General features: G+C 40.4%; 1 protein-coding gene across 1 annotated transcript in view; it reads left to right on the top strand.

The window, feature by feature from the left end:
- Positions 1-20998, top strand: part of NOX3 (NADPH oxidase 3) — a 65928-nt gene extending 44930 nt beyond the window's left edge. Inside the window, exons 11-13 of the mRNA XM_040239324.1 lie at positions 4180-4326; positions 9229-9353; positions 20872-20998. Coding sequence (XP_040095258.1) covers positions 4180-4326; positions 9229-9353; positions 20872-20998 — 399 coding nt within the window. The remainder of the gene's footprint in view (positions 1-4179; positions 4327-9228; positions 9354-20871) is intronic.
- Positions 20999-23701: the final 2703 nt, after the last annotated feature.

The following is a 23701-nucleotide window of genomic DNA, read 5'->3' as shown; positions in this document are numbered from 1 at the left end:
CTCATCTAAATCTAGCCACCTCTTACAGGCCACACAATTATCACATTGGGTGTTAAGCTTTCAACACATGAATTTGGGAGAGAGACATTCAGTCCACAACAGTGGGGAACATAGGGTGCTGCCCAGGAGGAGACAAGTTCACGGTGCAATTCCCCTGGCCTCCTGGAGGAGGAGGTCAACCCAGCACCCTATCAATCACCTTACTGTGTGTTGAGCACATGGAGCCTGAGGTACTTTTCACTAGTGAATGGGTTCCTCTTTCAGAACTGCGTGATTATGAGCACTGCTGAGGTTTTGAAGCTGGTGCTGGAGGTAAAATTTGGTTTCACCTCCTGTGGATGACCACCATCTTTATAATTCAGGAGTGACGGTGGGGACACAGACCCCTAAGTAAAGCAGATGACCCCTTTGCCACTAATATCATCATGTGGTATTCATTCTGTAAGCTCTGCAAGATGCCATTGAGACGGCGGCAGTATCTCAGCTCACATCTCACATGGCAGAGCACTTACTGTATCCATTAGTCTTAGAGCTAAATGCTTCCATGAAACCTACTCTTTCATCTTCAAAATAATCTTGTGAGTTATTGTTCAGTGTTTTTGTTTGTTTTTGTTTTTCATATGCAATCATCTAGGCTCAAATTACATAATCTGCTCCCAGGTACACAGCTTGAAGGTAGTGAAGTCGGGAAACGAGGACAGGTTGCAGGACTCCCTGGTTCACAATGTTTAGTTACCATGTTGCACTACATCTTCAACCTGCACCCTCATATGCAATCTCCTTTCTTGGAAAGGAAAAAGCCGATTGGAGGGACCCTGCGTCATAGATAGATAATTTTTAGCCCCATTCCACCCTCAGGAAATAGATTTGGGTCTAAAGGCTGTATTTGAGGGTGTGTCCTCTGCCATGTTCTGTGTCTGTGAGTAACTAACCAGGCCATGGCATGAGAACCTCTGATGGAAGAGTCTGGCGCTCTGGTAGTAAAATAGACAAGTAGCTTTCCTTAATACATTTTCTAGAATTGTGTATCCAAAAATAGCACAGGGCCATTTCCCACTGGGTCCAGATGACCTGGTTCAAACACTCTTAATGAGAAGCCCAGGCTGCAGGGAAGCTGGGGGTGGGCTGGAGCTGGGACCCAGGCACCCCAAGATTGGCTGCGATGGAGTTTGTCTGGTGGCTCATGCCAGGAACAAAGTGAAAGCAAAGGCCTGTGACAAGCCACATGCGCACAGAGTTCCCCAACTCCGTGACACCATCCTGGAACTGTCCCCTATCACATCTGGGGATCCGTTAGGTCTGCAGAAATGTGTGGTCTGAGTCCTGTAAAAGAAAGAACTTCATTACTACAAAAGTTCAGAACTTTCATCATTTTACTGAGGACGACTTTCTGTGCAACAAAACCTTTTAAAGTTACCTGAGGTATTTTAGGCCTCTGTTATTCACTATAGAATCCTGAAAGCCTTGCTTTATTCGGGTACCCGATTTTAGGGTGGTTTTATTTTTGGAGACTGGGGCGGGGTGAGGGTTGGGAACCACAGATCACAGACATGCAGCCTATTGTTTGGGACATTTGTTCTAGCGTTGACCAGACCCTTCCTACGGAAGGAAATGCAGAGGTGGGACCGTTTGTCCCTTCACAGCGAGCGTCTCTCAACATTAGAAAGATGAAAGGGAGGCAAAGTAAATACGCTTTGCCTCCGTTCAAAGTCCATTTTCTCCCTTTTTCTGCCTGAAGCACTTCTCCTGGGCCCATTCAGTGCCCTTCCATTGCCTCCTGCACCAAAGCCGCCCAGTGTCACCGATGAGTCAATTACAGAGGGAAAAACACACAAAGCCATTACAAGGAAGCAAAAAAATATAAAAGGCTTGGCAAACCCTCAGAACACTGACACACAGCTAAGCCACAAGAAAGCAAGGACAGGAATGATTTCTCTTTGAAAGAATAAGGGTCAGTAAGTGGAGGAAGCTGAGATGTGACTGTTTTTCAAGTAAGGGTGATTGGAACTGGATTTGAAATGAGAAGTTTTTTTTTTTTAATACTTTTGTTTATTTCCTAGATGAGTATATTTTTAGCATGTTTCTTAAAAAGTGAAAATAGTAGAAAATAAGTCAATGATGTTTGTTTTATACCAAATGCCACCATTAATATTCTCAGATAAAACAACCTACCAGGGGCAGGGAGGAAAAGGATCATAGATGAGAATGGCATTAAATTTAGTCAGGGTTTTCATTTCCATGGGGAGCCCAGTGAGTCAAAGGCTGGGGGCTGAGATTTGGAAATAATAATTTGAAAGAGACACCTCACAAAGTGGAAAGAGGATAGCAGTATCACCCTCACAGGACGTAAAGTCAGCTTCCCGGCCTCCATTCTTCCTTCCTTCTGCTCCCTCTCCCCCATACACCGCCCAGTCCATCCTCAAGATGCCGCCAGAGTGGTCCTTCCCCAGGGTCCTTCCTCAGATGATGTCATTCCCCCTGCTGAACAGCCTGCAGTGTCTGCCCCTGTCACTCAGAGTACAAGTCAAGATGGCCCTACAGCCCCCCATCTGCACCTCCTGCCTTCCCCTCAGACCTCACCTCTTGCTGCCTCCAGCAACCTCACTTTACCCTCACCCCCGCCCACCCAAGAGCTCCTGCCTTGGACCTCTGTACTCTGTTTCTCTCCCAACCCTCAGCTTTCTCCGTGGCCCGGCTCAAATGTCCCCTTTCCTTGACTTAATCCTGCAGGACGTTCCAGCCTGCCTTCGATTCTCCGTAGGACCGATCACCCTTTGATGTGGCCTATGTTTCACTTATTCACTTATTACCATCAGTTTTTCTCCCTCTAAAATGCGGGCTCCGTGAGGACAGGGAATTATTGCCTCTTTTGTCTGCTCTTCTAGTTCCAGAGCCAAGAACACTCTTGACATAGAGTAGGCACTGGTAGATGAACACGATCACCAGAGGGGCCCATGGACTGAGACAAAACCGAGGAGAAGCTCGTCTTGGGCTGGGAGTGGGGAACACACACCTAGGAGCTATTGTTTGTTGTGAGGTTAAGATTCCAAGTGCCCTTCCAAGCAGCAACTGTCCAACAAATAGGGAGGCTCTAAGCTTTTGTTCTTGACTATTAATTTCATAAATTCCTGCACAAACCTGGAGAGAATAGGCAAGATGCTTAGCCTTGTAACACATTCTGTGATTTTTCTTTTCCTCATGAAATATGATCTGCTAATTAAATCTCGTCTGGAAGTTTCATAATGAGATGATGGTGAGATGCAGGTTGGCGGAGGGGGGGGGGGCCGGGCGAGAACACTGGCTGTTGGTGGCGATATTTCCTGATGGAGATCAGGCTGGCCCTTTCCTCTATCTTGTTGAGCAGCATCTCTTTGGGGAGGGCGTGCAACAAAGAGCAGTAGGCAGTAGTGAGTAGGAGTGTGAGAAAAATAGGAGAATTAATAGACCTATCTCCTATGGTTTCTTCTAGATATAATTATCTGAAACCCAAAGTACAAAGCTGAACCTTGGTTTTAGCAAACCCAAACTGCTACCTGTCACGTGCCCTTTGCTAAACACAGAGTTAAAGAAAGAAAGAAATGTTCTTCAACATCATTTCATTATAGCAGTTGACACAAGACCACCACCGCCACCCACCAGCCTCCTTGGACACTAATATGTCTGGTTGAGAGCAAACTTCTGGTCTGCAAGGTTGATTCTGCAGTTACCATAATCTTCACCCTCTAGAGGTCATGACTGGTGAAGTCAGTTAGTGAACAAGTCTTTGGGTCTCTGGAGAAGAAGGTCCAAATCCAGAACTTAGACCATAAGTAAAGATGAATAGGATTAGTCTAATGGTTTATCCCCCTTTAGGAAGCAGTGAAAGGCACAGCTAGTTATGATTATTAACCTCGTTCAGACACAGCACATCCAGGAATGGGGTAAATTGATCCTCATCCAGAGAAACTGGCAACAACCCACAGGCTCCTGACTCTGAATTCATTCTGGGCCTTTTCAAACACAAGGTGAGTGTTCTCTAAAGAAATCACAGTGTGACTGTTCACTGGCAGAGAGAAGCATGTTATTTTGTAGAAGTACCCATTTGGGCTCAAATAATTTAATGGAGGCTAAGTAGTCTGCGATTATTGGCATATCATGAAAAGATAGACCAATCTGCTTTCTTGCCCTCCCTCTTGACAGGTGTACTTCTATTGGATTTGCAGAGATCCAGGAGCCTTTGAGTGGTTTGCTGACCTCTTACTCTCACTGGAAACAAAGATGAGTGAGCAAGGGCAAGCTCACTTTCTGAGTTATCATATATTCCTTACTGGCTGGGATGAAAACCAGGTATTGACAAGATTCAGAATGGGCAATATTATCTAATTTGTGTCATGATAGAGCAAAGAGGAATAATTTCAGTAGTGAGCTCTACGATTATCAGGTAGCCTGAAAGTGTTGTTTTTATGTTCTTTAAAAGAAAAGAGGAGAATAAAATAAAGCCAGAGTAGAGCTATTCACATTATAGCAATAAAAGGAATAGGAAAGGAGATTGGAAAAGAATTTGATCAAGGTGAGAAGATTCCAAGTTTGGAAACTCAAGAAAAATTACGTCATTGGAAATTGCCTTAGAAATTTAGTATTGTCAAGCAGACGTTGTGGATTAGCTCTATTGTCCTGAGCTCTCAATTGGTTCTAATTCTATGCTTTGAGCTGTTCAAACAGAAAAAATTCACAGATGTTGACATTCAGCATTTTGTATTGTAAAACTTGTGAGTTTCCTACAAAAAATAATTGTTCCTACAGAAAATAAATATGAATATATGATTTATCTAGAGATTTATTTTTCTTAAGGCATTCTTGGAAATTGCTTGCATGTATGTTTAAGATCAAAATGATCCATTAGAACAGGTGGTCTGTCTTGTCCATTAATATGTATTGCTGCTGCTGCTGCTGCTGCTGCTAAGTCGCTTCAGTCATGTCCGACTCTGGGCGACCCCAAAGACAGCAGCCCACCAGGCTCCTCTGTCCCTGGGATTCTCCAGGTGAGAATACTGGAGTGGGTTGCCATTTCCTTTTCCAGAGGATCTTCCCAACCCAAGTCTTCTGCATTACAGGCAGATTCTTTACCAACTATGAGCTATGAGGGAAGTTAGAAAACATTTAAAATGTAGCAGTTGTCATTCAATACTATTAACACTGAAACTTCGCTAATGTGGTAGCTAACAATGAAGTGATGAAGTGATTACTAGGCTATGACATTTATGTCCTAATCAGCACTTCTGTGACAGTTACTGGAGATATTTAAGGAAAGCATGTTTGAGCCAGAGATTTGCATTAGTCACTAAATTTACAAATGAACGCACTCCTGAGTCTTTCTCTCTCTCTCTCTATCACACATACACACACACACACACATGCACTTTGGCCCTATAGAATATCACTGTAATTTGACTCTGTGTTTCTGAAAGTGAATAAGATTTTGCATGAAATTCAGTTGCTAAATGTTTTTTTAGGGTCTTATTTGCAGTCAGCCTTAAATATTTATTCCTCTGGGGTTCTTTGAAGTAGAGATTTCTTGGGAACTAGACTCGAAACACCTTCATGAATTAAATAGTGTAAATTATATTTTCCAGAAAAACACTTTTCTTTCAAGTGGGATTTTTGACTAGTGATCCATTTGGTGAAGTGCAAACACAGCCTTTGTCTTCTGCTTTCTGGTCTGGTGCTTGCTCTTCTGCTTCTATGGTGGATTGATTTTGAGTGTCCACCTAGGCAATCCCAGTCATTTGGAAGGTGCAAGATGCAGACTTTGTTTGATTCTGTGACAACACAGCTCTGCCCCATCCCTTCCCTGCCACTTCCAAAAGTACACTGTAAAAGATACTTTTCTTCTGAAAATAGTAAATTAAAATCGACACGTTCTTAAATTTTTGCCATGACATGTTGGAAATTCTCGAGATGCTTAAATTTCAGGACAAAATAATTGGTACATGCTGTCAGTCAGGAATCAAGAGGCTGTTTTAGAAACAGCCAATTGTTAAACTGAATTCAACAACCTCAAAGTGGCAGAATGACAAGAACAGAAGGGACAGATGGAAAAGGTATTATGAAGGGCAAATCAACAGTGTTTGGAGATTAATTGAACATGGGAAGAGAAATATGGAGCAAATATAATTCCAAATGTTGAACACCAGTGATTGGTAGCTGGAGAGTATTATGGCCGGAAATGGAAAAAAAAAAAAAAACAACTCTTTTTTCTATTAACAATACCCAAACTTAGCAAATACCTCCGGGCACCCCCTGACCCTGACCTGACAGCAACCCCCTTGTTCTATACAATTCCTGTCATTTGCCACTGGCCCCAGAGCCACCAAATGGTGTGTGTTCTCCAGTCACACCGAGGATTTTCTTGCTTCCATCTCCCCTCACACTCTTTCCTTTCCCTTCAATGCAATGTTAAAGTGCCTCAGTCATGTCTGACTCTTTGAGACCCCAGGGACTATAGCCTGCCAGGCTCCTCTGTCCATGGGATTCTCCAGGCAAGAATACTGGATTGGGTTGCCATTCCCTTCTTCAGGGGATCTTCCCCCGTCAGGGATCGAACCCAGGTCTCTTGAGTCTCCTGCATTGGCAGGTGGATTCTTCATCACTAGCGCCCGCTGTCTGTCTCTCCTGCTGCCTGCTGCATGGAATCATCCTTTAAAGCCCAGTTCCCACAAAGGCCTTCCCCAGTTCTCTTAGTTACAATTACTTGAGGGTAACTTAGGTCTCCAGTTCACTGTGGGTGGTTCAGATCATAGTATGTGTGCACATGGGCTTCCCTGGGGGCTCAGCTGGTAAAGAAGCCGCCTGCAATGCGGGAGACCTGGGTTCCATCCCTGGGTTGGGAAGATCTCCTGGAAAAGGGCATGGCAACCCACTCCCATATTCTTACCTGGAGAATCCCCCTGGACAGAGGCGCCTGCAGAAGAGGGGAGGCAGCTACACTCCATGGGGTCACAGCGAGTAGGACACTACTGAAATGACTAAGCACAGTTGTGCACATGGTCTGTCCCTTCTTCCAATGACCAGTTCCTCACAGAGCAGAGAGCTTCTCTCTCTCTTCTTTGTACTCAGATTCATAACGTTCTGCCTGCCCAGCAATCACTTAACGATTGTAGGTGGAAGTAACTTGATGTCACAAATTATTTGGAAAGTGTAATAATTCATTTTTAGCTGGGATGGCCAATTTGAAGGTACAGGAAGAATTCTACACAGAAATATGTTTGGGAAGTTTAAGATGCATTCCTCTACTCAGGTAGGAAGATGACGGTTTGGGAGAGAAAGTTTGATTCACCTATGTAGGTGATGCTAATTGGGTTGTGAAAATGGAAGTTCTTTGGGGAGTAGTGGTGTGAAAGAGATTCAGAGAGCTGAGTTAGAGACTGGGAAGGCAGTCTTCCCATATGGAGACAAGGGGATAGGATAACAAAATAACAGTTACTGTTTCTTGAATCAGAACAAGAACCAGAGAGAAGTAGAAGGATGAGGATTTTGTAATGAAAATAGAATCAGGAAGCAGTGCTTGGCCACATGGTAGAGAAGCCAAGAAGAATAAGGCCCGAGTTGTTCATTAGATTTGGTACTTAGTCAAAACGGGAATCGACTGTCCCTGGCTTCTTCTTCCACCCACTGCTGGAACCAGTTTCCTCAGCAAAAGGGCTGTGGAGACACAAAAATTCCATTCTAATCTGGAGGCCGATACAACTCGGACCTTGAGTTCCAGTTCTAATAACAGGGCTGCTGCCAGTTTCCAAGACTCAGTCCTCAACTATCACTTCTGTTCTTAGCCTTGAACTCTTGTCTTGTATTTTATGCTTTACTCTCCGTCTTGATAAACCTGCCTAAGAAGAGGGCACTGCCTGATGTTTGCCAGTTTTCCCTCTCTTGCCTGAAGTCCTCTTCCCCAAGTTCAATTCTTATAGAAGCCTTGCTACCTGAGCTCAGACTTGCCTAATGGCACCTCCCTGCAGCCTGGATTTCTGTGACTCCACCAAAGTCTCCATCATCTACTGGCTTGTAAGGGCCCAGCCTCCTTATCCCTGGCTGCTTTCTAGACTGATGAGAAGCGTGCCAGGGAAGCCAGTCTGGCAGCAGGATCATGGGGTAAGAGTTGGGCCCTGCAGTGCTGCTACTCGAACTGGTCAGAGGAATTGAACCAATGAAGTACCCAAGGGTAAAACCCGTGAGCTCAGGAGTTTTGGAGGGGCCTGAGCAGAGCAAACACAGAGCTCAGGAGTTAAGAAGCAGGAATCCTTCTTACCTATCAGAGTTCAGCATGGGCTGAAACAGATGATAGCAACTTATAAACTCATCACTAGGCATGGCTATGCCCCAGGCTCTTACTTATCAACAACCTGATGCCTGGGTGCTTTTGTGCAATTTAAAGGCAAACCATTGGCCACAGAGCTCTAATCTTGCTCTTTACTAGGTCTGGCAACCTGTTCTGCCTGCCAGACTCAACATCCTCCTAGCATTTGAACTTGAACACAGATCGTTTCACTCCAAAAGGCAGATCTAACTGTAAAATCCAGCTTCACTCTAGGCATTTTCTATCACTTTAATCTGTCAGGGCCCTTCTCAGATCCCTAAGGTTTACTGTGAAGTAAACAGGGGCAGGGAGAAGGCAATGGCACCCCACTCCAATACTCTTGCCTGGAAAATCCCATGGACGGAGGAGCCTGGTGGGCTACAGTCTATGGGGTCACGAAGAGTCGGACACGACTGAGAGACTTTACTTTCACTTTTCACTTTCATGCATTGGAGAAGGAAATGGCAACCCATTCCAGTGTTCTTGCCTGGAGAATCCCAGGGACAGGGGAGCCTGGTGGGCTGCCATCTATGGGGTCACACAGAGTTGGACACGACTGAAGTGACTTAGCAGTAGCAGCAGCAAACAGGGGCAGAGCTAGAGATTTGTTTTTGAGAAATTTGGCAGGAAAAAAGTAGCTTAGTGTCTGCTTTCCCTTACCTCTTTTCACTGTATTACCTGCATCCTCTCAAGAAAAATCTTTCCAGGCTCACGTTTCTGCATGTCAACCACATAGAAGGCACTTTGTTCTAATAGTGCTCAGGTGGAATACAAAGAATTTCCCATTAAAAAAATTGTGTGTTAAATCTACAAATGAGCATAATTACTTCATCCTTATTTATTAGAGTTATTTTTTTTTCCCTCTGAACACCCATCTGATGCCACAATTTTTACTTTAGGCTTTTCACATAGCTTTACATTGGGATGAAAATGCTGATGTGATTACAGGATTAAGGCAGAAAACCTTCTATGGAAGACCCAACTGGAATCATGAGTTCCAGCAGGCCGCCTTCAGTCACCCCAGGTGAGCAGCTCTCTCTCCTCTGCCTCTTGGGAGTCTCCAGGAGAGACACAGTCTCCATCACTGCAGGAATGGAAAGCAGCTCTCGAGCACAAACCAGTTAATCCACAGCAGTGGGCCTCTTGTTTAGAGGTAAAACATTGACCTTAGAAAAAGTAATCGTGGGATATTTCAGGAACCACAAACCTATGCATGACCATCTTACAACATCTGACAAGTGTCAACTGCATTGAAATTTTTCATTGTTGTTTAGTAGCTAAGTCAGGTCTGAATCTTTTGCAACCCCGTAGACTGTAGCTCTCTGTCCATGGGATTTCCCAGGCAAGAATACTGGAGTGGGTTGCCATTTCCTTCTCCAGGGGATCTTCCTGACCCAGGGACTGAACCCATGTCTCCTGCATTAGCAGGTGGATTCTTTACCACTGAGCTACCAGGGAAGCCCTAAAATTTTTAATACTTAAACTCAATTGAAGATAGCATTCCTTTTTCATTTTTATTTATTTATTTACTTATCAAACCAGCCTCTAATATGTCTTTGCATTAGATTTTTAGGATGGATTATTTGTGGGCCAAAAGAAATAGAGCTGAAAAAGAATTTAGGGATTATGTTTATCTTTATTTTTAAATTAATTTTTATTGGAGTATAGTTGTTCCACAATGTTGTGTTAGTTTCTGCTGTATAGCAAAGTGTCTCAGTTATATATATATTCTGTTCCATAATCTTTTCCACTATGGATTATCACAGGCTACTAAATATAGTTCCCTGTACCATACAGTAGGACCTTGTGGTTTATTCATACTACACATATACTAGTTTGCATCTGCTAATCCCAAACTAGCAAACCTTCCATTCTCCATCTTTCTACTCTTTGGCAACCAGAAATCTGTTCTCTGCATCTGTGAGTTGTTCCTGTTTCATAGATATGTTCATTTGTGTCGTATTTTAGGTTTTACATACACGTGCTAGCATATGGTATTTGTCTTTCTCTTTCTGACTTACTTCACCTAGTATGATAATCTCTAGGTCCAGAAGATGGTATTTCTTAAACTGCCAATGCCTTCAAGAAATATTGGGTAAACACAATTGATCTGTAATTACTAAACTGGAGAATTCACTTATGTCAAACTGTAAACTGTACCTAAAGCATATCTTGCAAAGCAGAAAAAAATATTCTAAAACCAAGCAGGAATTTAGGAGTCTGAGTACCTGGTTGTAAATCCTGGCTCCATCATTAATACCAATTTACCTTGAACAGATTATTTAACTTGGCTCTGACCATCCCCTTCTCCATAAACTGCAAATAATAAAACTGTTTACCTCCTAGGCTTCTGTGAGGATTAACTGTGTGAATTTTAAAGGGCCTAAAACACTGCTTTGAGTTCAGTGTTAGCTGTGATCATTATTAATTATTAGTTCAGCTCAGTTCAGTTCAGTCTCTCAGTTGTGTCCAACTCCCTGCAACCCCATAGACTGCAGCACACCAGACATCCCTGTCCATCACCAACTCCCGGAGTTTGCTCAAACTCATGTCCATCGAGTCAGTGATGCCATCCAACCATCTCATCCTCTGTTGTCCCCTTCTCCTTCTGCCTTCAACCTTTCTCAGTATCTCTTCCCAGGTTCTTTTCCAGTGAGTCAGTTCCTTGTATCAGGTGGCCAAAGTATTGGAGTTTCAGCTTCAGCATCAGTCCTTCCAATGAATATTCAGGACTGATCTCCTTTAGGATGGACTGGTTTGATCTCCCTGCAGTCCAAGGGGCTCTCAAGTCTCCTCCAACACCACAGTTTAAAAGCATCCATTCTTTGTTGCTCAGCTTTCTTTATAGTCCAACTCTCACATTCATACTACTGGAAAAACCATAGCTTTGACTAGATGGACTTTTGTTGCCAAGGTAATGTCTCAGCTTTTTCATTATCCTCTTTCACTTTCATCAGGAGGCTCTTCAATTCTTCTTCACTTTCTGCCATAAAGTTGGTGTCATCTGTGTATCTGAGGTTACTGATATTTCTCCCAGCAATCTTGATTCCAGCTTGTGCTTTGTCCAGCCTGACATTTTGCATGATGTACTCTGCATAGAAGTTAAATAAGCAGGGTGACAATATACAGCCTTGACGTACTCCTTTCCTGATTTGGAACCAGTCTCTTGTTCCATGTCAAGTTCTAACTGTTGCTTTTTGACCTGAATATAGATTTCTCAGGAGGCAGGTAAGGTGGTCTGGTATTCCCATCTCTTTAAGAATTTTACAGTTTTTTGTGATCCACACAGTCAAAGGTTTTGGCATAGTCAATGAATGAGGCACAAATAGATGTTTTTCTGGAAGTCTCTTGTTTTTTCAATGATCCAACGGATGTTGGCAATTTGATCTCTGGTTCCTCTGCTTTTTCTAAATCCAGCTTGAACATCTGGAAGTTCATGGTTGACATACTGTTGAAGCCTAGCTTGGAGAATTTCGAGCATTACTTTGCTAGTGTGTGAGATGAGTTTTAATAAAAAAACTTAAGTATGACTACTATATGATAAACTTCATCATAGAAGAGGAAGGGCATTTGCTCTGGGACCATAAGACAAGAATGAAGGCTGTGTTTTCTGATTCTGGAAGTTACTATGTGACAAATAAGGGAGTTTGTTTGAGCTTTTGGGGCCCAGTGTAAAACATGCAGGATTCTATACATTCACATTGTTATCTTCATAATTTTAAAATGCATAGTATGTTGAAAAACTTGGTGAAGTACAAAGCACTGATACAAAGATTTTGTTGTTATTTATATATATTGTCTAAATCAGTCATTGTTCTTCTGAGCCCACATCATCTACAGGTCTTGGAAGCAGCATGTCCTAATATTGTCTTTGTTTAAAGAATAGTTTCCACTTTTGAGGAAAGACCTGAAGAAGGTAAGGAGCTGGCAAGTGTGCCATGTGGGCAACTGGGAAAAAGCAAAAGGGCAGCATGTGCCAAGGCCCTGAGACTGCAGACACTGTTCCTGGCATGATCCAGGAGGCCATGGATCAGGTTGCTATGTTCTTCTTTTAGAAAAAAAAATTATTCATCTGATAAATGTTTTACACTCAATTTTTAATTATTGTGGGACTAATGTTCCCACACTGCAGGCTTTTGACAAGAGCATGTCAAAAGCATATCTTTGTCTTTAAGCTTTTATAGATAAGACTGCTCTTTTCTGTGCTGTTTTTGTTGTTGTTCAATCATTAAGTCATGTTTGACTCTCTGTGACTCCTTGGACTGTAGCATACTAGATTCTTCTGTCCTCCCCATCTCCCAGAGTTTGCTCAAATTCATGTCCACTGAATGGGTGATGCTCTCTAACCATCTCATCCTCTGCTGCCCACTTCTCTTGCTGCCCACTTCTCTTTCAATCTTTCCCAGCATCAGGGTCTTTTCCAATAATTTGGTTCTTCGCATCAGGTGGCCAAGTATTGGAGCTTCAGCTTCAGCATCAGTCCTTCCAATGAATATTCAGAGTTTATTTCCTTTAGGATTGACTGGTTGGATCTCCTTGCAGTCCAAGGGACTCTCAAGAGTCTTCTCCAACACCAAAGTTCAAAAGCATCAATTCTTCAGTCCTCCAACTTTATGGTCCAACTCTCACATCCATACATGACTACTGGAAAAACCATAGCTTTGATTGTCCCTTATTGATGCTTCACGTTGTATTTGTTTATTTGTGTTACATATGAAGTTTACAGCCCAGTAAGAAGACCTTTCAGAACAAACCATTTAATTATCTCCCTTCCCTCAGAAAGGTGTAAACCAGAAACACAGCACCAAGAGATGGAGGGTAGAACTGTATTTGCACCAACTCTTCCTCCAAAATCATATTGCATTGTGCTGAGAATTGAGTCTGTCGGATTCTGCAGGGAGTGAGGAGTAGAGAACAGTTTGAAAGTGGGAAAATCATATAGCTGTCACTTTTCTCATTGCCTTGTGAAGCATGTGTTCATTCCTTTTCAAAAGCCATAATCGACGTATAGTATATACATGTACTTAAAGCCCAGTTGAATTTTTCAGCACAAGAGTTATGGGAACTCTCTCTTCCCAGTGGAAGACTTCATCTCTTCCAGAGTTTTAAGAAAAGAAAAAAACACCCAAGGTTTGGATGTCACTGAATCAAGCCTCTATAATTCTAAAAATAGTGTATCTATAACAACCTTAGACTCTCTAACACTGCAACGTATTATACAACTTCAACTATCAATGTAATTAACATTAGACCTGTGTTACTGTTGTTGCTGTTGTTCAGCTGGCCAATTCCTTGCCACCACAAGGACTGTAGCCCACCAGGCTTCTCTGTCCCTCACTGTCTCCTAGAGTTTGTTCAGATTCATGTCCATTGAGTTGGTGATGCCATCCATCTCATCCTCTGTCATCTCCTTCTCCTCCTGCCCTCAGTCTTCCCCAGCACATGGTCTTTTTCAGTGAGTTGGCTCTTCCCATCAAGTGGCCAAAGTAATGAAGCTTCAGATTCAGCATCCGTCCCTCCAGTGAATATTTAGGGTTGATTTCCTTTTGGATTCACTGGTTAGGAAAGCTCAATTATCCTTTTATTCATGGAATGCCAGATTCCCACCAGTAGAAGGCTTAGCACTACTCTTCCAAAAGACTTTTTAAATGACCTCCTTAAAGTAATTTTGTTTTCTGCTGTGTAAAAGATTTATGTTTAATGAAGCTTTTAATGAAGACATCACAGAAAGAGAATGCCAATAGAATCTAATTTTTAAACAAGAAAATCTAATATTGAGAAGTATTTCAATATCTTGGCCTTTGCCAAGTTATAAATAAAACACACAATTCAATTATTGTTCTGCACAAAGAACAAAGTCACATTAATTTTCCTCAAGATGGTTATTAAAGAGATAAACAGTATGTTTTCCCCCCTGATTATGTCAAGGAGATGTTTGTTCCCAAGCTTCATTGGTTACTCATAGAAGACAGGTCTGTCCTGTCATTAGCTCATATCTTTTGGCAAAGATGGGCCAGAAAGAATTGGTGGATTTGTTCATGGCCTCAGAAAAGGTTCTTTGTTCTTGAGGGTCTTTGAAGTAGGCTCTCAACCATTTCTATTCATCAGTGCAAAGCAGAGTATTCTTAGGGCTTACTCTTTTAAAAACATTTACCTGTTCATTTAAAGCAGGAGTCTGTTCTTGTTCTAAGAAGAAGGAGTTAAATCAAAAGAATAAAAGAAAGAGGGGCAAAAATGTTTTTTTACAGAACATGAAAAACAGCACCAAAAATAAAGCTTGAAGGGAAGCAGATCAAAGAGAACAGTGCAAGCTATAAAGGAAGCAGAAAATTGCAAAAATAACAGTAATAGAGAAACAAATTGATGGGCATCAGAATGAATACAAATAAGGAAAGGGAAAGAAAAAATTTTAAAGAGATCAAAGACAGAAAGTAGGAAATGGGGAAGTATACTCTGTTGTTTTTATGTGCAATTAATTTTCATAATTGTATCAGCTGTATAACAAAAGCACAAGTATATTTTTAAAAGAAGATCAACAAATAGTAAGTGGACATGTAAAAAGTAAGTCGTTTATTGACATGGCCAAACTGACATGCATGGAACTATTGTTGTACGTTGCTTAAGTTAGACAAGCACAGAAAATTACTCTAAACTCACAAACAATGGAAACTATCCTCTTAATTAAAATATAAATGTTAATTAAATACATTGATATCTGTGTCTTATTCATCTTTAGAAATGCATGTCTTATACAAAAATGGGAGCTACATATCATTATTTGTAGATGTTATTGTGATTCCAAGCTTTAGGCAAATATTCAGAAAATCAGGAAATTGTTTCCAAGAAGGTAGCCAGAATGAAAATAAATATATCTTTATCACATCTAGCTACTTTTTGATAAACACATATTATGTGTGTGCTCAACCTTCTGTATTGGTAGGTCTGTTGTTTTTAATTAATTGAATAAAATCATATTCCATAAGACTTCAATCTTTGATCTTACTTTTCACATAATATTTATAGTTTGCCACTTTTGACTTATCTACTAATAACTTCCCCGTGCCTTGTAGGCGTAAAACTTTATGCAATTAATTATGATAAAACTTAGAAGATCTGACCATTTTTTCATAGCTTCAGTAGAAGTGTTTCTTTTCTCTGGAAGAAAAAATAAAGAATAGAAGAATACTACCATTTGTTAGAACAGTACAACCCCAAAGTGAAGAAAGATGCCGACTTACCATATGACTGGGAGCTTCTGATCCATGCTACATGAATGCATTTTAGACCACCCATTGTTTTCAGAAATGTAAAAATACCTTTCTACTAAATTGAGTAAATGTGTCCACCTGGAGCCACATTTGCTTGTGTGCACACCCTCCGATTCTCACTTGTGTGTACATATTCACAAAATGTTTTAAAATGATATTTTTAAGAAATTAACATTCTGATTATAGCACACAAGTCTGTCTGTCTAAAAGGATATCCTAAACATTCCTTATACGACTAAATTGCTCAGAATATTCAAAGAAATAGACTTTGGTAGAAATTCCACACAAAACGAATTATAGCTTCAAGAGAAAAAGAAAGCCACCATAAACTTATGACTGGGCATTGTTAGCATACACAAATAGTATCTTTCCATCAGAGGACATCCAGTCCTCCTGTTAAGATCAAGTGAAGATTCACTGAAAATTAGTGACATTATTCCATTTGTGGTAGGTGGGATTAGGGAGGTGGGTGAGCACAAGATAAATGTATCATTATTCTTCAATTCTCTCTGGGAATTATCTATTGAAGCATTCAGTTCAGTTCAGTCTCTGAGGAGTGTCCGACTCTTTGTGACCCATGAGCCGCAGCACGCCAGGCCTCCCTGTTCATCACCAACTCCCGGAGTCCACCCAAACCCATGTCCATTGAGTCAGTGATGCCATCCAGCCATCTCATCCTCTGTCATCCCCTTCTCCTCCTGCCCTCAATCTTTCCCAGCATCACGGTCTTTTCAAATGAGTCAGCTCTTCACACCAGGTGATACAGCAAAAATATTAGGATATTTCTGTGTGATGTATTTCTGTGGGAGGTGTATGTTTTCAAAGTTTTATCAGAGGAAGGAGGGAACCAAATTGGCAGAAACATAGCTCTGCCATGGGGATCCAATACTACAAGTCAGCCGCTTTCATTTCTCTCCCCTATTTTAATCATGAGGGGCTTCCCAGGTGGCACAGTGGTAAAGAATCTGCCTGCCAATGCAGGAGACCCAAGAAATGCAGGTTTGATCCCTGGGTCAGGAAGATCCCCTGGAGAAGGAAATGGCAACCCACTCCAGTATTCTTACCTGGAAAATTCCATGAACAGAGAAGCCTGGTGGGCTACAGTCCATGGGGTTGCAAAGAGTTGAACATGACTGAGCAAACACAACAACAAACATTTGTAACCCTGATGCTCTCAAAAGCAGGAACTTTGTGCTCCTCAGAGCCAAGTCCAGTCACCAGCTTTAGCTAGTGAACGGACCATGAGAAGGATGAGGAATCTGGGACAAGAGTGCTGACTCACCAAAGAAGATGGAGTTGGTGGGAAGAGCTAGGGAAGTGTTTCAGCCATGTGCAAACACCATTAGGGATGCCTGTAGCCCCTAATCAACCCCCGAGTAATTAGGTCTCAGTGAAAAGTAGCAGAGGAGGCCACTATAAATAATCAGGAAGCGGGTTTAAAAAAAAAAAATGCCCAACGCAGTTATCATCCCAGGTTACAAAAAGGAAGGTGTGCAAAATGTAATTATGAGATGAATTATTTGTAGGCTTCTCTAATGAAAAGCATTCCCTAGAAAAGATTAAATAGAAGTCTGATAGTGAGTTCATTGTCTGATAGTGAGCTTGTAGTTCTCATTGTCTTCTTTCTAAGCCTCCATAAATCCACAGGAAGCTTCTGTTTATCGATTTTATTTGCAGAGTGCACTCAGGGCATAAAGTAATTTGATTTTTTTTAAATGGGGTTTAGGGTCTGCCCCTATAGGGTTATAACTTACCAAGCATAAGAGCCAACACATAAAAACAAACATGCAATTTAAAGAGAGCAGAGCTCAAGATGGGAGAACCTGGGAAGCCAGCAAGGTGGTGGGATTACACTCGCTCTCCCATATATCCGCTGGCCAGAAACCTCCCGGGAAGTGACATTTTGGCTGCCTTTCATGCATGGCATCACCGAACTGTTCTGAAAACTGCATCAAGCCCACAAAAAAATGAGCACAATAGTCATTTAGCAAATATGAGGGGAAGAAGAGAATTTTCTGTATTGTTTATCAGAGCTAAAAATGCTGTTAATGTTAACCATCTCTGCAGCTTGTGTAAAATTTGTCCTTTCCCCATCAAAGTCAGATGCCCAGACTGATCAATGCTGCAAATGTTGTCCCCAATCCAATGCCTCCCGTGTGTGCAAACTCTGCAACTTGCAGGCTGTAAACTGAAGAATAATGCCTTGTGTTTTTATACTTCTTTTACAGAGAATCTTTTTTTTTCTTCATTCTGAGCATTCGTGGGTAATTAAACTTTATAGAAGAATGTTTTTTCTTTAGCAACCCCATTAGGGTTCTGTTGCCCTTGTCCGTTGCCTCATAAAAGAAAAAAAAATGCTGCCACATCAGTGCCTTTTCTACTTTGTGAGGCCTCTTGGCTCCTTGCTTCACAGTGAGGCTTCGTGATGAGAAAGGTCCATACTTGAAATCACAAACGCCGAGGCAGGGAAGCAAGGGACACAAAAGAATGCCATGTATGGGGACCATAATGAACAGAGAGCTAAGGAAGGACTGGCCTTTTCTGCCTTAGTGGAAGGTAGATGATGAAGGGCCTCCTTTGTGAGACTTTTTGGAGATTACGTAACCATGACAGTTACATAAATACAGACACATGTGTACTCAGCTGTGCAGTGTTATAGCTGCAGCTTCAAAAGGGGCAGGGTAGCTGTGAACTGCTGGGGACACCAGGGGTACACCTGGCAGCCAGCAATCAGAATCCTTTGAAATGGAGTCTTAAAGGCAGAGCATCAAAGAGCATCTTCATGGTCTGCAAACAGTCACACGTGGCTGCAAGCGAAAGGGCAATCTTAGCCTGTTGGGAATGGACCAGTGGGCAATCTCTTCAGTGACACCTACACTAATGGAAAAATATCACCACCCATAACAGTGTCTTTGAACATAGATGCAAGGTTGCCTCTGGGCATCAGACTCCTCAAGGGGAAGGCTTTTGCCTGACCCATCTATCATTCAAACTGCGGCAGTGCAGAACTCAAAAAACCTAGTACAAGCCTGAGCGGGAGGGGAGTATAGAGGAGAATGGACACATGTATATGTATGGCTGAGCCCCTTCACTGTTCACCTGAAACTATCACAACATTATAGCCAGCTATACCCCAATACAAAGTAAAAAAAAAAACTAAGAAAAAAAATAGATGAACACTTCAGATTAAAAAAAAAAAATCCTAGTGCAAGAGTGTTGATCCAGGAAGTCTGTAATCACTGCTCAGTTAACAGTGCACGTCACATCCTGTGGTCAGCTTCGTGGAGCAGGCAGACATAATGTAGGCTGTAATGTAAGCTAACCATTCTTGACAGCTCACTATGTGCTAAGTCTGATCTAACCCTCACAGAGGCACTTAGGAGTTTGGTATAGAACTGTCGCCATGGACAAAGTCCCCAAAGGGGGACTTTGGGAAGCTAATTAACATGCCCAGCAATGAAGAGACGAATCAACAGCTCTCAACCATTGGCTGATATTTCCACGTGTGTTAGTTGCTCAGTCATGTCTGAGTCTTTGAGACCCCATGAACCTTAGCTGAGCCACCAGGGAAGTCTCACTTTCTCCAAGGGATCATCCCACTCCAGGGATCGAATTCGGGTCTCCTGCATTGAAAGTAGAGTCTTTACTGTCTGAGCCACTAGAGAAGCCCATAAACACCTTTAAATTCCTTCATGAAGTCATAAACTCATATTTTTTCCAGTGGGAAATGTTTCCTGAAAAACTGTTTTCTCAAATTTAGCCATAGGAATAATCTCTTTAAAAATAATACTCAAACATTTTAAACATATTGTCATTTACAAACGAATCCACTTGATAAGTTCCTTTGAAGCTAGAGTTTGAAATGTAATTGAACCATCAATTTCTACCATGGCTATTATTGTTCAGGAACACATAATTAAATGTGGATTCAATACATGGCAGAGAATCATGTTAACACACAAGCTAAGAAGAATGAGGTTATAGAGGTGTTTCTCAACAAACACGATATGAGGAGGTAAAGGTGGTGTGGAAGGCTGGTCCTGAAGTTCAAGGAATTTTTCTAAGATAGTGTTTCTCAGAGGATAGCTCAAAGGGCTATGTGCTTTAATAGCACCTGGGAGGCTTGCTAAAAATGCATTCCTTGGATTCGAGCCTGAGACTCTGTTTTAATAATCTGTCTAGATAATCTTATGCCGAGCAAAGTATGAGAACTTTTGACCCAGACTCGAACCCACTAATTAAGCTTGTGCCAGAGATTAGAAAAAAGTTACAAGGAATAGTACAATACAAGATAAGGGAAATCACATCTTCTATAAGTCCCTGTAGAGACTAGCCACTCCTACTTTTCAGAGACAACCTGAATCCTGGTGCTAACTCATTATTTATATACAAGAAGAGCCAGCAGTTGTGTTTTTAAGGGACTGGAGCAGCCCTGGGACATTCATTATATGCAAAAACATCCCTTCAACACTGTTTTCTGAAATGCCGTAATTAGGGAGGACAACTTAGAGGTGACCTCATTTTCAGCCGTGTGATTTTCCTTTCCAACTCTTCTTTTTGGCCTTCTTTGAAAATTAAAGTAATTCCGACAGGAAAAGTAAGCAAAAGTTGCTAGAACTTTTGTATAAATGATCTTAACCATGAAAAGGCAGAGTTGAAAAATAGTAATAACTAACACTTTTTAAACCTTTTGGAATGCATTATCTCATTTTGCTTTGGATAAAACATACCATGTAGTCACTATAATCTTAGTTCAACTCCTGTTGAGATTGAGATTCATAGTCTTGCTCTCAAGACCATGCAGATAATAGGGAACAGACCCATTTACTCATTTCTTCAGCAAACAAATATTGGTTGTCTACCCAGGATTACAGAGATGAGTAAGACAGACCAGGTTCTTGCTTTCAGGAAGGTGACATTCTAATCACCAATCCAAGAGAATGCTAATCGAGGTCACGACCAAAATTCCACCCAGTATCACCTCTATAATGAAACGCCTTCATCTGTCATCATGGCACCTGCCAATCTCAACCTTCTTCACAACACCTATCAGTATCCCACAGCATCTTGTGATACAGAGCTTAACAGGATTCTGGGAACCTGTGAGAACGTGGTGCTAAAAGTAGGAGAAAAGATTTTAAGGAAGAAAGAAAGTGGGTGGAGAAAAATACGTAAAGTCACAACCGCGGCTACTCGCTAACTGTACCCTTCTGTCTTGACTGCTGGCTGGTCTTGCCCTGTGTAACACTTTCTCTTGTCTCATTTCCACCGCAGCAGCAACATTGGCGTGTTCTTCTGTGGACCCAAAGCTCTCTCAAAGACACTTCAAAGAATGTGCCGCGTATATTCATCCGCTGACCCCAGGGGTGTTCACTTTTATTACAACAGAGAAAGCTTCTAGACTTTGGAGGGAAAAAAAATCCACGTGTTCTGTTAAGTGGCTACAATCATATAGGTCAAGCGTCAGGAAACTTTTCCCAAAAAGTGCCAGATAATAATTATTTTAGATTTTGTGGACCGTATGGTCTCAGTTGCAACTACTCAACTCTGCCGTTGCAAGCACCAAAGTAGCCCCTGTATCGTAACAAATGGAGGTGGCTGTGTTCCAGCAAAACTTTATTTATGGACACTGAAACCAAATTTCATATAATTTTCTTCTGTCATAAAATATTCTTCTTTTGATTTGTTCTCAACAGTTTTAAATGTAAGACATTCTTAGCTCATGGGTTGTCCGAAAATGGGTGGTGGGCCAGATTTGACTTGTAGGCAGTAGTTTGCTGAGCCCTGATATAGGTCATCTTTCCCAAGGTTGTTTTCATGCTTAACAATACGTCCAAATGGAAAGCGGCATGGCTGCTTGGCTCATAGCCTCCTTTAGAAGTCATTTCAAATTTCATCTCCCTGATGGCAGAGACATCTGCCTTGTATCCAAACCTGATCTTTTCTGCTTTAAACTTAAGCTCCTTTGTGCTTTTTTCATCCTCTATAGATCTGAGAAATCACCAATGGGGGTTATCTTTCACAAAAATCCTTTCTCTACTTGAAAATGATAATAAAATCATCCTTTACCTATCCCTTTTCTAGTCCAAACAATACTGAACTCTTAACTTTTCATCCAAGGATATATACCCTAGCCCTTCAATCATTCTTGTTGCCCTTCTTCAAATCCATTTTCATTCTTCACATCCTTTTAAAATGTGTTGACTAAAATGAGATGTAACATTCTAATCTAAGCATGACTAGTAGTATATAAAAGAGTGATTTTTTTTAGAGCTTGGATGCCATATGCTTTTCAATACAACTAAATTCTGTTTGCATCTCTTTCTTTCCTTCCTTCCACATTTCTTTCTTTCTCTCTTTTAATAAGTACTTTTTGTTACTATCACATTTTGATCTATGATCATCTTGATACTTACACCTCAGCTCAACTTCTACCCCACAAACATACTGGAATTTTTTTTTTTATATATACTCTTATTGAGCCAGTATTTCCATGCCATGCAACTGTTTTATCCCAAAAATGTTCAGAAAATACTCTTCATATTGTATAGTTTTCTCTACTGGTATCAATTCTTTTTTTAGAATTTTTCTTTCTAATATTTCAATATTGTTTTTAATTTTATCACCAGATACTAATACTAGTATTTAGCTCAGTTTATCTCAAATCTTTTGTTCAATGTTCAAGTTTAGACTCCTTTCTTTAAATTCAAGTTATTAAATCCAAAGGACTCCATGATGAATTTTTGTTACTGCCTGTTAATATGAGCACCCAGTTGGGAACCTATTAAAGATAACTAACCATTGAGAATGGCGCATCGCCCTATACTGGCTTAGCTTAAAAATAAGATATCATATACAATGAAACAAAAACATTTATTGAAATTAAAACAGATTATGTTTTACAAATCCTTCTTATCTTTGTAGGTGGCCATTCTGCCATAGAACAGAATTTAATTGGTCTGACCTGATTTGTTTTTACAGTTAGGCAGCCACTTAAGTTCTTCCAAGTATTTCTAAATTATAAATTGATCATTTGTTTTGCTTTATCCTCAAATATTAATGCTGATTCTGTAATTTCTAGGGTATATACTTAACTATATTCTAGAGGGAAAGTAGATTTATCCTGATGTCTCAAAAATTATTTCTGCTAACTCTGCATTGTAACTTATTAGTATCTTTAATTATCCCTTGGAGAATATCATCCAAATTCTACTAATTTTAGTACACCAAATCTTTGTCTATTTATTTCCCCATTTAAATTTGATTAGCCTTTACAACTAGGCATTTCTGTAGTCAAATATGTTTATCTAACCTTTAGCAGGAAAATAAATATATTAAAATATTTTCTCTTGATTATATTCAATTCTTACTTTTCTTTTCCTGTGTATTTGTAATTAAAATGTACTCTCTAGTCAACTTTCTAATAAGTATACTTGTCATTAAAAATAGGTTTCAGCCTCTATAGATTTCTTTTAATTTTGTTATAAACCTAAAATTGTTCAAAACATACAAAAATTAAAAAAAAAAGATTTTGCTGCATTTGAAAAAAATCTTTCCTGTTTGCATCCATTTTTAGTTTTGAGCTTTAGGTTATTTCTTTAAATACTATGTAGAATCTGACCTATCTTGATAGTAAAAATACAAAAAAAAAAAAAAAAAACCCAATAGATTTCTTTAATGCAGCAATAACCAAATAGAAAATACAGATTTTTTAAAAAAGGAAATTGTCTATTTAAAATAGAAACAAAGATATAGCAAACATAAACTTATCTGACAAGAATTATGTAAGGTGATTTGATAATTAGCAAACATTTACAAAGAGACATTTTTAATTTGATAGAAATAACATGTTTCTAAATAGGAATATTAAGCATACCAAAAATATTGATTTGTCCTAAATTAATTAATAGATTAAATAAAATCACAATCAAAATTTAAATTTTCTTTAAAACTTTTTGAAATACTAGATAGGCTAAAGTTTACCTAGAAGAATATATAAGCAAGATGAAGCAAAAAAAAAAGTGAAAAAGAAAAGAGAAGAAAGAAAGAAAAAAGGAGAAGAGAGAAAGAAGAACAGAACAGAAAGAAAGAGAAGATAAGAAAG

This window comes from Oryx dammah, unplaced genomic scaffold (assembly GCF_014754425.2).
Source record: "Oryx dammah isolate SB20612 unplaced genomic scaffold, SCBI_Odam_1.1 HiC_scaffold_4, whole genome shotgun sequence".
NCBI lineage: Eukaryota > Metazoa > Chordata > Mammalia > Artiodactyla > Bovidae > Oryx > Oryx dammah.
Note: the sequence above shows the minus strand (reverse complement) of the source record. Positions and strands in the feature narration are given on the sequence as shown.